Source organism: Phoca vitulina, unplaced genomic scaffold (genome assembly GCF_004348235.1).
Source record: "Phoca vitulina isolate PV1807 unplaced genomic scaffold, GSC_HSeal_1.0 scaffold22, whole genome shotgun sequence".
In the NCBI taxonomy this organism is placed as follows: Eukaryota; Metazoa; Chordata; class Mammalia; order Carnivora; family Phocidae; genus Phoca; species Phoca vitulina.
In genome coordinates, this window is record NW_022589725.1 from 29,089,694 (window position 1) to 29,105,414 (window position 15,721).

Consider the following 15,721-nt stretch of genomic DNA (forward strand, 5'->3'; position numbering starts at 1 on the left):
AGTCACTCTAAGGGACAAGAAGCAGAAGCTGCCACTCCTCCTATAGGCCAGACATGGAACGAGCAAACATCACTCAGCCACTTCTATTGGACGAATGGTCTCAGGCCCAGATTCCAGGGGAAGAGGAATAGGTTCCACATCCTGGTGCAGAGTTAAACAAAAGATTTGTGGCTGGCTTTAATTCAGCACATGCTTATTCAGAGTGATGACTGAAGAAGAGGGGAACTACCAAGCCACTCTCCAAATCCCTTGTTGAATGTCAAGATGAGCACATTTGGGACAGGAGTGGCCTCCCGCACAACAGGGACAATGGTCAACAGCCTCACACCGTGTCATTAGGCATCTCTGCCCTAACACCTAGAATAGGAAGTGTGATGGTGAGGCTGGGAGCATCAGTAAATGGTGTGGTATTGTTTCCCAGATATTCGCTTAGCAAGATATCATCGCCAAACAAGGTAAAGACACACACAGATACTGACGTTCACACCTAAGAGCAAAAACAATATCATATTTTCTAATCATTGGCTCTCTTTAATTGGCCTCTACAGGAAATAATTTGATTATCTGCATGTGGGAGAGTCAATCTATAGACAGCCCTGTTTTAATAGCCATTCACACTCGCTGGTTGCACAACTCAGAACTGGACCAACATCCTCTCTGCTAGATCCAATGACTCAATACGTGCTCAATAAATATCTGCTGCTTTCATGTAGGTGCAATTTAATGTCATTTCCACACACTACACATCAGAAGGAGAGTACCTCCATGGTTAGCTGTTGCCCACAGAGGCAGAAAGCATTTCTTAAGGGTTTGCTCTGATGTTCCAGGCATGGAGATGTCAGCAAGGACCCCACTTAATAGTAATAAGTCACCCCTTTTGTTGTAGATAGGGTTGTTTGGTGTTGGGAACTTGAACTGGAAAATAGGATGTGGCCAAGAAAACATGGAGATGGGTAGAAGCCACCCAGCACAGGCACAGTTCTGGACAGGTGCAGGCTATCAAGGTCAAAGATGGTCAGTGAAGGCATGAATCAAGGACTTTAGTCAATCAAATGGTGCCAAGGAAGTAAGACTGAAGGCCAGGGAAGCAGGGTCAGAGAGAGCTTCAAGCTGAAGTAACAATAAAAACTAACATTTCTTGGGACACCTGGGTGGCTCAGTTGTTTAAGCATCTGCCTTCAGCTCAGGTCATGATCCCAGGGTCCTGGGATCGAGTCCCACATAGGGCTCCTTGCTCAGCGGGGAGCCTGCTTCTCCCTCTGCCTGCCGCTCTCCCTGCTTGTGCTTTCTCTCTCTCTGACAAATACATAAATAAAATCTAATAAAAAACTAACATTTCTTGAGTACTCACTATATACTAGGTACTGCCTAACAATTTGGAAACAGTCACAATTATCCTCTAAGATTGTTGCTATTGTCCACATATTGCAGATGAAGAAACCAAGGTTAGGGAGGCAAGAACTACTCAAACTGATCTTAACCATCATCTTCAGTGTTTGAAGCCCACCCCTTGGCTCTGCCTCCCTGGTGGGTCTTTGTGAATGGGATCTCATCCTTGTAAGTGGAGGTCGAAGCCTAAGGACCAGGCAGTCAGCCTTACCCTACCAAGAGAGTTAGAAGTCTGCATCACATAGAAAAGCAATGTTTTCTCCCCTAACTTGGGCTTCACCAGTCTCAGAAGGACTAGCAGGGTATCTGTTCCAGTATTATTATTGTAGAATAAATGACTCCAACCCTTAGCAGCTTATAGTAAATATTTGTTTTGCTCATAATTTTGTGGCACAGGAACTCAGGAAGAGCCAGTCTGGGCACTTCTCATTTGAGGTTTCTGATGCAGTTGAGGGCAGAATGTTGGCTGGGCTGCAGTCATCTGAAGACTTAACTGGGGTGGACATTCTCAGCTCATTCCCAAGGCTGACCACTGATGTTGGCTGCTGCGGCTCAGCTGAGGCTTTCATACCAAGGGCCACTCATGGGCTTCTTCCATGGCAGTTGAATTCACCTCCCCACCCCACCTCACCCCCTTAGTGGACAAGTGTCCAAAGGGAACAGGTGAAAGATGCCTGGCCTCTTCTGACCTAGCCTTGAAAGTCGTGCAACATCTTATTGGTAGTAGTCATAGCCCACTCAGATTGAAGAGGGGAGAACAGACCTACCTCCAGAAAAGGTGTGTGGCATAGTTATACATCTCAACTGAATTACTAACATTATAACTAGGAATATGTACATGGCGCTCCTTGCTAATTCTCTGAGATCTCCAGAATCATCAGAGTTTCCTGAGAATTTGGACTATTGTGGATTAGACTTTCTGAAAAGACTCAAATTGATGACAGGATATTAATGTAAACTCTAACCAGGTAATTGTCATTTGCATACCATTTGTGTTATGATTGGCTGGTGATGAGTTGATCCCCCCTGTAGACTGGGAGCCACAGATAGCTGAACAGCTCAGGCTCTGTGTCTAAATAGCCTGTTTTTCTAGGACCTGCATCGTGCCTGGTGTTCACTGCTGAAAATAACCCAGTGAGTGCAAAATAAAATTGAATACATTAATAATACAAGAATTAAAAGTAAATAAGCTGATTGAGAAAATGTATTTAGTACACTCCACCTCAAAAGATAATCAAATAGACAAAAATATTAAAATACTATTTAGTTACCAGGCCATTAATCTCATGCTTTAGTTCATTATATTTTTTTGAGTCATGTCTGTCATTCCCCATGGTTCTATCAATAATCTCTTCTTTCTCAGACCAAAGTCTGCGTCTGTCCCAACTTAACACTCAGTCTTCCCCTTAACCTAATTAAAGATCCTTTATTTTAGTTGGGCTAAATTTATCTTGTTTTAATTTTAATTTCCTTCAGGTCTCAAATTATCTCTTTGCCTTGATATTTTACCTTCACAGAGAATAGACTACTATTTCTCAGAAAATTTCTCTCCCAGACAACTTGCACTATCAGACCATGGGGTCATCTTTAAAAAATTGACTCACTGCATGGACTAGGAGCTTGCTCCATCCACTCCATGCATCAACCTGGTATTGCAGTACCTCCAGGAATGGTACACCTTTTAGGGGGAAATACCCAATGTCTAAAGTCAGCTTGATTTGTTGGAGGAGGGGGGTGGGTATCACCTGATACTGTGTGCATTGAATGCTTCTGCCTTAGAGTGGCGGCGCAGGTGGCTTGTACCTGGCTTTCCTGAGACTTAGGTGTGTATGTACATGCATCACAATCTTCTTACACACTGCAAACATGAATAGAAGGATGATCGTGCTGGGGTGCCTGGCTGGCTCAATCAGTACAGCCCGTGACTCTTGATCTCAGTGTTGTGAGTTCAAGCACCACACTGGGTGTAGAGATTACTAAAAAAATAAATACACAAGTATAATTATACCAAAAAAAAAATTGACTCCCTGTTAGAAAAAAACATATTCTCTGTGTGCGCCCTGTGGGTGTGTTTTTAACTTATCTATATGTTCCAAAATGTTTTGCCCAACATTGAGTTTACAAAATGTAACCAACTTCAACAAATACATACAACAATTTAATTTCAACACAACATTCTAGACCCGGTAGATTTTTGAAAATGTTTCTGCTCTTCTGCATTATCCACATGACTCTAATGATGTGGTAGATGATGTGACCAATGGTGACAATAATAAATATAACTTATCAAGTGTTTACTACAAGCTAAACACTTTTGATGAATTGGCCCTCATCTTGAACACTGCTTTGCAAGATAAATAATATCCCCATTTCAAAGATAAGGAAACTGAGGCTCAGGAAGATTATGACACTTGGCTGAAGCTTCACAATTATTACAGTGTCTGAGACTAGAATAGAACTGGATCTGGTGGTCTCTTTAGCCTGTGCTCATCCCTAAACTTTCCCACAGCTGAAACAGACCACTTCGGAATTAGGGTCCAGGACAAGGGCCGGCAACCTTTAAAAATACTAGTCTCGAATGAATCTTCTGACCCCCGTCCCTTCTGCAGTCCTTGGGAGGGGGTGTGGGGGAGGAGGAGGAGGAGGGTGGATGGGAAGTGACAGGCTATACTCTCCAAAATTACAGAAAGCAGCCGTGAATGGCAGCAGTCATTTGACATGCTTTGCATGTCAAAATATCAGCAACGAAATGTAACATATGTTCTGTAGAACAATGACTCCCAGTCCAGAAATTTCTTGTGTAACCAGAAATTTTTTTTGAAAGAAACTTTTTTTGAAAGAAACATCCCAATACTAGTTCTTTTTTGCGGGGCAAAGCTGTATCTGTGGCCAGGCCTTAGGGTGGGTGCTTACATGGAAGATGCCACCTCTCAGAGGGATTGAATGATACCCCTAGCTTTTAAACACGGCAAATCCAACAGAGCTAGTAAATGCCACTGAGCTAAGTGCACCTCACTGCTCATGCCACTTGATGGAGAAGAAACCAAGCCCAGAGAGGCCAAGCACCTCGCCTGAAGTCATGCAGCCAGTTGGCGGCGGCAAGGTTGGGTCTTTGATTTCAAAACCTATGTTCATGACCGTGACACCGGGAGATGCTGGTTTTGCTAAGGGCTGCGTGCTATAAAGGTTATATGGCTCTGCACCCCTGGCTGAGAGCTTTCAATATGGCCTTGAAGTTCCACGGTGCTTTCTGAGGCCTCGAGGGCAATGGAATGCAGTGGTGCTCCTAACCCTACCGTTGCAAAGACTCTTGGTCAACAAGATGGGCCACATCCAGGAGAAAGCACATGGCTCCTGCAGGGAGGTCACAAGCTTCCTGGAAAGCTATATTCTGCAGGGACAATATCAGCTCTCACCCAGGACACTTCACCAGAAACCATTTGCCCTCTGCGAAATTGCCTTTCCCACCCAGCCATGTTCTTCTTATTCCATGCCAGAGAATGCTCCCCTAATCCTTTGCTGTCTGTACCCTGTTAAATGATAATTGTTTTTCCTCCCTCAGCCAGTTTCATTTTAGAAGAAATGTCAGTTGATGCTTTGAAAATGTCAGGATTTCCACAAATCTTAGATCACTGCTCTGATGGGCCATCCATCGTGCAGCCACTAAACCCCTTAGTACGGACATGCATGTCAGAGTCTTATCCTGGGGCCCCAGCTCTAATTGGCTTCACTCCTCTGATGTGTCTGATGGCAGCTGTCTCTCCACTCGGGAGGCACAGCCCACCCTCACTCGGGAATGGAAACACGAGACTGAGCCTGAGGCACACGTGCTCAGCCCACCCCATTCTCCTGGCGCCAGCCCCATAGGAGGGTGCTTTCTTGAGCAACTTCCCTGAGGATACAGTGGCAGGTGTTAACCTTCCATCCTGTGGTGTTCTTTTCACAGGGATTGACTATCTGCACCCGGACCTGGCCTCGAACTACGTAAGTACAAGCTGACCTGGGTGGGCGCGCGCGCGCACACACAGAAACACATGCACGCAAGCCCACTCATGCGCGCTTGAACTGCCCATCTTGCTGGAGCCACAGCTCAGACCAGAAGTAAAGGGACAGGGCCTGGGGCCTGGCAGCACGGAATGGTGGTGGCTTTGTGAGAAAACAATCAGGACACTTGAGGTCTGAAAGCGCAAGCCCAGAAAAAAGGGAGAGATGAAGAAGAGAGAGCCTTGGCAAGCTTTAATTAATCAACTCTAGCTGAGGATATTGAATTGAAGGGTGGAAATGTGCCATTTGGGTTCTTGCTGGATAAAACCAATGGCAAAAAGCCAAAAAGAGGGGCTACTCGCATCGCAACCATAGCTTTACCAAAGCAAGGACGTCATCTTTTTTTTACTGTTTGTGCTTATGAGCACCCCACACCGACTTTCCCCTGCAACACTGAGTCTACCATATGGTATCCCTTGACAAATAAGACATATTCGCAGAGAATCATGATACACACTGTTGAGCTAGATCCACACGCTCTAACTTTTTACCTAGCAAATCACACGCTGCTTTCCTGACCAAACCTGCAAACCCTTTCAACATGAGAGATTGCTTTATGTTCACCTCAGGGAGTATACCAGCCAAGCACTGCTGTTCGTACTAAGCTATACTTCTCCTGTAACCTTCAGGTTGAAGTCTTTTTTTTAAAATCTTACTTTAGTTAGCTTAAGAGTCTCATATTAAGGAGAATATGGACTTCATTAGAGAGAAGCTTGTTAACAAGCAGAAGTGTTGTCAGTTCAACATTCTGGGTCATTCATTCATCCTGGAAGGTGTGCGCATGCACATTGCAAAGAGAGAACAGAGATTTTCTGTCTGTGTATTGTGTTAAGCATCAGGGAACAAAGCACCAATCTGCTGAACTTCTATTTACTTCATGGGTCTTATAAATCTAGAAGAGTATATGTTGGACAAAGCATCTTTTTAATAATGATAATTATTAATAATAATAATAAAGTTAAATGAATCATTGGCACAGTCCAGCCAGTATGCCCCCCTCCGCCAGAAGGAAATGATAGAAGTTAAACCAAAGCTCTATTCTCAGAGATGAGAATCCACCTCTATAGAGAAGACAAGAAACTGCCCGTGAGTTATAGGTTCTGCCACAGCGCCCATGTGCAGGTCTGAGGAAGCAGATCCCTCCTTGTCTCTGGGACCTTCTTCCCGCACTGCAAGCACCGTGGAGCTGTCCGCCTGGCCTGGCCGTTCCTTCTGCTTTCTTAAAGGGACTGCCCCATGCAGGGCCTCAACCACCTTCTCCAATGACGCTCTCTCTGCCTCCCCAAAAGGGAAGTTTGAGAAATGCGTGTGTTGTGTTTGCTCCAAGGCTCTGATACCCAGACGCCTTTCCTTAGGAAGAAATGGCCAAAAAAAGAAAGAAATGGCCGAGGGATAAGAGCCTGTAGGGCCGGCAGGTTCATCTTCACCAGCTGCTCCCTGCACAGAAGCATTTATATTCTTTTACAGGCTGCACAGGGGTCCTACCATCTCCAGGACCCAGCGCCTTGCATAGCAGCCAAAGAGGGTGCTGTTCACTTTCACAAACCAGTGTTACCACATCTTACAGCTTGTAGGACTTCAAGGTTGCAGCAGCCGTCAGACAGTCTGGAAGCTCACAGTGCATGGCCTCCCTCCAGCCGGTCCAGCCCCCATGCAGGTCACTTCCATGTCAGGTGAAGGTGATAATCACTACACTATGGAAACATCCCGAGGCTGCTTACACAGAGAGTGACCTGGGCATCCTTCCCTTCCCCCCACCCAGCCCACATGCATCTGTGACAGGCTGCCCCCGATGCCAGTTATCAGATTAAAAAGAGATAGTAATTCGAGTGGGAAAATAATCTTCTGGGGCTCTGATGAACTACAGGTACTACGCTAATCAAGAACGTGATACATCTGCCAAAAACCCTGATCAGAAAATGGAAAATGAAGCATCCAAATTGGGAGGTGCCATCTCCCCTCAAATCAGCAATATCAGAATATACCTGAATAGTGCTATGGCTTCTATGACTGTTGTATTCCTTTTTCTTCCTTCCTTTCTTTTTTTTTTTGTTTCATTCTAAAAAATTTTTTTCTAATTAGAAAATAAATACATTTTCTCTGTAGAAAATTCGGGAAAGCACAAAATAGATTCAAAACCTGCCCATAGCACCACTCTTAATATTTTCACATATTTCGGACTTCCACTTCTACGTGAATATTTTTTAATAAAATTGGGCTCTGTTGCATATACAGCTTACCCCCCATCCACTTGATATGTCATAAACATTTTTTATATTACTAAATATTCTTCAAAACATGGTTATAGGAGCTACATAGTCTTGTCTCATGCTGTAATTTATTTGAACATTCTAATCCTCAATTCTTGGACAACTACGTTGCTTCCAATGCACATCTCATTCAAAGATGAAGAATGACAGATAGTGACAAGGATGGTAGAGGGACTCCAAACCATAACCTGCTAAGAAGAGCTGAAAAAACTGGGTGGGGGGAAGATAACTAAGAGGCACTTTAAATACATTTTCAAATATTTCAAATTCTCCGTGAGGAATGAGACATTTAACTCATTCAGTACTTTCTCCCAAGAAAATCCCCACCCGTGGGTGACAGCTGTGGGAAGAAGAATGTAGTTCAGTTAAAGGAAGAACTGTCCAATGATTGAGGCTAATAAATAAAAGGAGTTAGCTCTCCCAGGAAATAATGAGTTCCCCATTTCTGAAAATGGTCAAGGGGAGGGTTAATGACCATTTGGCTGGGATGTGGAGGAGATGCCACCATCTCCTCTAAACTTAAACTAGATGTCACCGAAGAATTGAACAGGAAATGTGAGTTCTGTACAAAACAGCCTCCATCCAGAGGAAGGTCCGAGTCTTCGACATTTATCAAACACTTGGAACCTTACCAAAAAATTATCTATAATTACACATGGCTGTGAAGTGTTTCCGAGTCATTGGTACAGGTGAGAAAACAACATCCAAATATCTCCTTCTTAATTTCTCAGCAGAGAACTTGAACCTCAACTGGTTGGCTCCAGTCAGTGTCTCTCTCACCCTGTGTAGAGTTGAGAGTGACAACTTTGAAGCTACTAATCAAATTTATCTTCTTTATTTTTAATTAAAAATTTTACACTATAACTAACAGAATGAGAAAGGCAAGTGGAGTAGAGCTGCCCAGGAGAACAATGAAATCAGTGGATGGTGATAAGCTGATTAACAGGTGGCCTCACACCTTGTTAGGTGACTTAATGGCTTGGATGTGATGAGCTTGCCTAGTGCCCTTCTAGTGACATATGCTTTGAGTTTCTCCAGAAGCAAACCCTTAGACAGGGGTCACAGTGCAAGTAGTTTATTTGGGAGGCGATTCTCGGAAGCAAGGATAGAATGGGGAATATAGAAGGGATGGCAGCCGATAAACAGTGCATTATCAAAGTTACCATGGGGAGCAGCTCGAATTCGATCCTGCTAGAGAATCCAGGAGATGGTGTTGAACATGCGTGCCAGAATTTTCCCAACATAGATGGGCTCACCACAGAGGCTGGGGTATTTGTACCTCAACTCCTGTCAGTCATTGGTTGAAGGCTGGTCCTAGGGGGTGTGGCTGTGAACATTCCAGCGCCTCCTACCTTCTACAGTCTCAGAGAAAACTCTTGGCAAAGACACACTGGTACAGGCAATTGGATGGAGTTCACCAGAGGATGGGTGACAGGCCAAAGGCATATAGGCCTGGTACTCGCAACATTCACCACAGGAGGATGACTGCTGATTTATTAAAGGTTACAATAAACAGAAAGGTACTGTGTTGAGAAAATTTCTTCTCACTACTGATTATTTTCAGTGAGAAGTGAAAACTCTATCAGAGGTTCTTGGACAACTATAACAAAAATTTCTTGATAATCAAACCAGGTAAAACATTTCCCAAAGCAGAATTAATTTGAAAGCTTTATTCCATATATGAAAAAAGAAGAGGGGAGCCTGGGTGGCTCAGCTGGTTGAGGGTCTGACCGGATTTCGGCTCAGGTCATGATCTCAGGGTTGTGAGATTGAGCCCCAAGTCAGGCTCTGTGCTGGGTGTGGAGCCTGCTTAAGACTCTCCCTCTCCTCCTCTCCTTCTGCCCCTCCCCACCCCTGCTTGTGCTTTCTCTGAAGGAGAGAGAGAGAGAGAGAAGAATCTGAGTATGCTGGTACTCTATGTTCTTTCCATTTAAACTGAGAATTTAAATCCTTCGAAAGCTGCGAATCATTATATAAATGTAAGTCATTAGTGTTCATTTAATTCAGCAAATCTACTTTAAATCTGTTGATTGTTAGGAGCAAAGGACAATAATACCACTTTTATTTTTACTCTGTTGTCCTGTGATTGAATTTAATTGGAGGGATCCAGTCCCACTGGTCAATGCTCACTATTCCAAATGATTAAAATCCTCCTTTCCCCAGCCCTTCAGTAATAACATGAAATGAGTATTGGCCAAGAAATAATTTTAGACCAAGTCAAAATCGGAGTTCCTCTACCCCGTTCTCTCTGTGCAACCAGTCCGGATGTGTGGTCTAACTCCACTGAATCCCTGTGTATTGAGCCCACTATGTGCAAACCCCAGAGGAAGAGGGAAAGCAGACATGGGTGTTCTCCAGAGGAGCCTGAGTCAGTGAGGACACAGGCGTGGGATGCGTCTAACAGGGGAGGGGCAGGCAGGCAGGGGTTGTTCATCACTTTACTGTGTGGCCCCCATGTGGTGACAACCACAGGCGGGTGCTCACAGTACGGGTCCTAGCTTAGGGGTTCTTCCAGGTCTATAGAACAGAGGAGGAGTCCTTCAAGAACACGTGACCTGTGACTGAGGTGGCAGCTTTCCGTGGACAGGCAGGCAGAGTGGAGCTGAGTGTCTCCTGTTTTGTTCCAAAGCCTGCTCCGCTGGAGCTACAGAGGTGAAGAAATGCCTAGTGGTTCTATAAAACCCAAGAAGAGTCTTCTCCCAGTGGGTTGAGGTTTTCTCAGCAATAGACCTGAGACGAAGATTTAAAAGCAAGTCGTTTATTTGAGAGAAGATTCCAGGAAGTACCAGCCAGGGAGAAGAGAAATGACACCAGAAGGGACAGCAGCCAGGAAAGGGTTTGTTAGGAAGCCAGTGACCACTGAGGGCAATGGGAGCTTAATCTCACTGTAGAACTCTGGGAGGCAGTGTAGACAGAGCCCTCTCAGAATTACCCCCAACGCTTGTCAGTCGGAGGTTGAGGGCTGTGCTTCTGAAGCAGGTGCAAGGTGGGACGCTCAGGGTTTAACTCCCTGGCTCTTCTGGCCTGTGCATTATCCGTGCAGAATAGGGTCAGGGGACAGAGAGCAGAGAGTCTTTAGACACAGAGTGGCAATTGATGACAGTTGGAAATCAACCAGCAGGCAAAGGTAGGGTTTCTAACAGCATGACAACAGTGGAAACGGAGTCAAACCTGAGTGTGACTCCTGGCTCCCTAATTCATAGTTCTGCGACCTTGGGCTAGGAATCCTGTAACCCCCCTTGAACTTTAATCTTCTCATTGGTGGAATGGGCAAAAAAATATCAGGTTTGTTGTGAGATATCGTTGAGATAACATGTGTGTCAGGTAGATAATAGATGTTCAACACACATTCATCTCCTTCTCAAAAGAGCTGAGATCACAACTCTGCCTCATGGCAGCTTGTCCCGCTGGAGGACAAGCAGGGGAGTGCCTTTAAAAGCCAGTGCAATTGCTCAGTGCACAACACGGGTCAGCTCAGAGTTATCATCCAGACCAAGTGTAAGGTCGTGAGGGAAAGCAGAAGCCAAAAAGTGGAGGTCACCGAAGTAAATCTAAAAGATTTCTTTGAAAGATAAAAGTTTGATTTTATTTGAAAAAAATGAAAGATTTATTTGAAAAAGAACATCCAAGCAAACAGAAGATACAAGGGGAAAGAAGACCCATTGCTCACGGCCAGGGATGTAATGAAGAAGGATGGCCCTGAGAAGCAGAAACTCTGATCCACATCCAGCTTCTCTGTCACAGATCTTTGAACTAAAAGGATATTCAGAGGGGAGGGCTAATCCCAAGGTGAGTGAAGGGACTATAAAATAGCAATTTTTCCAAATGAGGATTTTTCCGGGCCAGGAAATGACATCTCCTGATGTTTTAGTGATCGCAGGGTGGGGCACGGGCATCTGCCCGAGGGCCTCCATCTTTCAGCTGGGAAACTGTGGGTCATCTTCTGAGCAGTCTCAAGACCCTGTTCTGAAAATCAGTGCAGAATCACATGCTCTTGCTGGAGTTTTCCATGGATTCTTGACTGCAGCAAATGTGGAAGAGTGTGTTGACCAAGAGCTCATCCTTCCCAAGACCTATAACTTCTGAAAGAAAGCACCCCTCTCTAGAGGAGTAAAGTATATTTCCCACCCCTTGACTGCGGGCTGGGCCTTGTGACTTGTTTAAAGCAAGAGAATAATACAGAGGTGTTGTGCCAGTTTATGGATGAGGTCTTACAAGGCCTTTTATGTTCCCATGTGCCCTCCTATGCCTCTACCATCACCACCAGGCTAGCCTCCTGGACCCAGGAGGTGGTGAAGAGCTGGCAGAGCCTGAAACACAGCCACTCAAGTCAATCCATAGAACTGAAGAAACAGAGCCACCTTTCTGAGCTCCCCCATTTCATCTGAAACCAGCCGACGCCAGAAGCAAGCAAGACCAGCAAAGAAAGCAGAGCTGCCCAGCTGAGCCCAGCCTAGATCATCAAACTCCCAGCCAAACTGCAGACCCATAAGTGATATAAAAGCTTATTGTTATACACTGCTGACATATTCTGTTGTTTTTATGCAGAAGCTGTTACAGTTACCCATGCTAGACCCCCTCCTCGGTCTTGCATAGTAATGATTTCCATCCCAACATAAGGTGTATTTCTTTGAAAACTTTCCCAGAATCTAATGATTAATCTTATCATTCATTTTGGCACTTTACTCATTCACTTGTTCGACAAAGCTATTCCCCTATAATGCATGACTACATCACAACTAGATCACCAGCTCTTTGTAGGAAAGTGTGTACTTCTTTATTTTGTGTCCCTCTTAACATTTAGCATGATGGTTAGCAGACATTTAATAAATCTTTGTTCAATTGAATTGAATATTCATCATTCATACTTTTGCAAATAAAATCAGGCACTAAATCATATGATGGATGATCTTCTATTGATGATGAATGGAAAGTCTAGCATGCAGAACCTTCTGTTAGAACCTTCTAACTCCCATCTCTCAACCACCTCATAGGTGGATGGCCTCATTCCATTCCCCATAATGCATGTCCCCAGGGAGGGAAATAGAGGACCATGGAACTAACTGAGGTCCCCATGACCGAAAGCCTGGAGAGAATATGCCTCTTGGTGTGGATAACCCACATGCAGGTAGCCAAGAGCTATTTTTTTCTGTAACGTCTAGAGCTTGTCAGGTGGTAGAAATGCAATTAAGTTCCTGAATGGGAGAGGACAAATTATGCTCTTTGGTTCAGCTCAAAATTGGAAACGTGGTATATTTATGCTCCAGGGTTATTTCACCAAACAAAGTTCTTATAAAAGAAAAATCCCACCCCTTAGGACCTGCACTTTTCCGTTCTTTTGATGGGTTCTTGACAGGTAACTGTCCTGAAGAGGGACTTCCAGAGCACTCTGAAGGGCTGCCAGCTCTGAGCCCGGAGGAAGTGCCTTTGAGCTTGGCAGCAGTGTACACACCAAGGCTCCAGGTCGCAGGTGGCCGCCATGATGAAAGGACACCTGCTGGACGTGGGCCCAGTCCCAAGCCCTGAATGACTAGATGCTACAAAGTACCAAGCACATGCATGGCTCCAGGCTTTTAGACCAATTAATATTTAAGTAACCACATTAATATTGCATTCGAAATTGAGGTTTAAACAACCTTTACGTCTTATTGAAAGAAGGAGTTCACTTCTTTCAATGTACTTGTTAATGCTGGCCAGGTCATAGTAAACATTTTATGACCAGGAGACCAGACTGATTATTGGGGATAAGATCTTTTTCTTAATCATCTGGACAGATCATCAAATGGCTATCATCTGACTTAACCCATGTGCTAGATGAATCTGTTCATTTTTATAAGGTTGTATTTTGATAGAAAAATGGGAGAAAATAAAATCTGGTTTAACTGAAATGAAACTGCTCATTTGGACCTAGGTGTATAACTACAGCCAAAAGCGAAGAAAGAAATATATGAATAATCAATTTTTCCATGTTGCTCAGTTGACTAGCTTTTGTTCCATTGAACCGGGTCAACATTTAAGAGATTTGTACTGAGTTTCTACTATGTGCAAGATGCTGTATTAGTGGCCTGGATTAAAAAATGTGAAAAATCTGCTCCCCACCCCCAGGGATTTCAGAGTTCAGTGGGGAAGGCACACTTGTAAGTATATAATTAAATCATAATGTAGTCCTTGCCATCCTGGAAATAAATATACTGCCCACTATGGGAACAAGCAGCAAGACCAAGCAAGTTAGCCCTAAAAGTTAGAGAAGGAAAAATCCTTAAATGCTTTTTAAAAATGTTCTTTTGGGTTGATACAGCATGTGAATTCATTTAGAAGCTTGTTCTAAATGATACTGAACAAAGGGTGATCGGATTATAATTGGTTTAATCTGGAGATTTGCTTCCACCAAGAAGCCCAGACTAAAAGTAGCCCACAAAAGTCATTTTCTTACCTTACATTCTCTAAAGGCCTTTGACACAGTCTCATCTCTTGGACTAAATTTAAATGGCTTAAAGACCAAGATAATGTCTTTCCATTTATTTTTTGTTCATGAGAAAATCAACTAGAGGCCTCTATCCCCAAAGAGATCATTAATAGACATTCTTCTATAAATAAATGACTGAATTGTGGATGGATGGATGGATGGATGGATGCTGATGAGACTATTAGGATTTTATTATGCTTATCATCAAGCATACCTGTTCAGAAAAAGTACATGTTTACATGATATGACAAGCCACAAGGAAGTCATCTGTGCAAATGTCAAGAATACTTTCTCCACGGCCTTTGTTTCTTTCTTACTCTCCTCATTATCAGAGACACTCATCGAATTCCCGAGATGTGAAACATTTCACTAGGTTTCCGACTTTGGCTTTTTAGCTCAGAGAATCAAACACCCTTAGGTGACCTCCACCTTGCTTGCAGCAGACCTCACAAATAATTAATTTGCCAATATGTCCTTATTGCAGCTCTGACAAGAAACACTGCACCTATTAAGGTGACATCGATTCTACCCTCTCCCTTTCTTCATGGGCCTATTTCCCAACTCTGCTTCCTTAAAGCCACAGTTCTGGACACGTGAGTGAGCCTGCGCAGATTCTTGAATCCACACGCCCCATCCAGAAGGAAAGAGTGGGTGGCCATCTACAAGGCCTGTCCAAGTTCTGTTGCCACGCCACAGAGCCCAAGTGGGTGCGTCCACCGGAGGCTGGCCTACGTGAGGTCATTGCCAGGGCACCGGGGCATCTGATGGAGACCAAAGATCTGACCTATCATCCAGTCTCAGTTTTCTGAAGTGGCAAAAAAGACCAAGAAACAACGCCCAGGCTTCAGGGAAAGAGGATTAGACCCTGAGCCACGGATATTTCTAATGTATAATACACTCATGTAGTTGTATTCAAGAATCATGAGGATCTCACTTTGGTTTCAACTAGATCCCATTCTTCTCTTTAAAATCTCTCAGTTACGTTTTGAAGCCAAAGCCTTTTTGTGGTAGGCAGAATTCCAAAAGGCCCTCAAGATACCCACCTCAAGAACGCCTTGTATAACCCCTTCCTCATGAGTGTGAGCAGGACCTGTGAATATGATGGGTTATCACTCCCATGACTAGGTTGCATTATATGGCAAAGTTAAAGGGATTACTGATGTGTAATTAAGGTTCCTAATTAGTTGACTTTAAGTTAATCAAAGGGGAAGTTATCCTAGGTGTCTTACCTAATCAGGTGAGCCCATTAAAAAGAGGATCTATAGTTCAGAGAAGGAAGAAGTAAGAGTAATTTTAAGCAGTAGAGACTATCCATTGTTGGCTTTGAAGAAAACAAACTGCCATGTTGTGCAGAAAGCACACGTCAGGGAATGGTGGGCCACCCCTTAGAAGTTAAGGGCCTCAGTCTTACCACCACAGGGAACTGAATTCAGCCAACCACCACTGAACTTGAAAGAGGACCCCAAGCCTTAGATGAGATTGCAGCCCCAGGAACATCTTAAGCAAGGTGAGACTGTGAGCAAATGATCAGAACTGTGAGAAAATAAATTGA

General features: G+C 44.0%; 1 protein-coding gene across 1 annotated transcript in view; it reads left to right on the forward strand.

Annotated features, from left to right (window-relative positions):
• The window catches only part of PCSK2 (proprotein convertase subtilisin/kexin type 2), a 269,603-nt gene that overhangs the window by 151,127 nt on the left and 102,755 nt on the right, over nt 1-15,721 (forward strand). Inside the window, exon 5 of the mRNA XM_032419608.1 lies at nt 5,336-5,373. Coding sequence (XP_032275499.1) covers nt 5,336-5,373 — 38 coding nt within the window. The remainder of the gene's footprint in view (nt 1-5,335; nt 5,374-15,721) is intronic.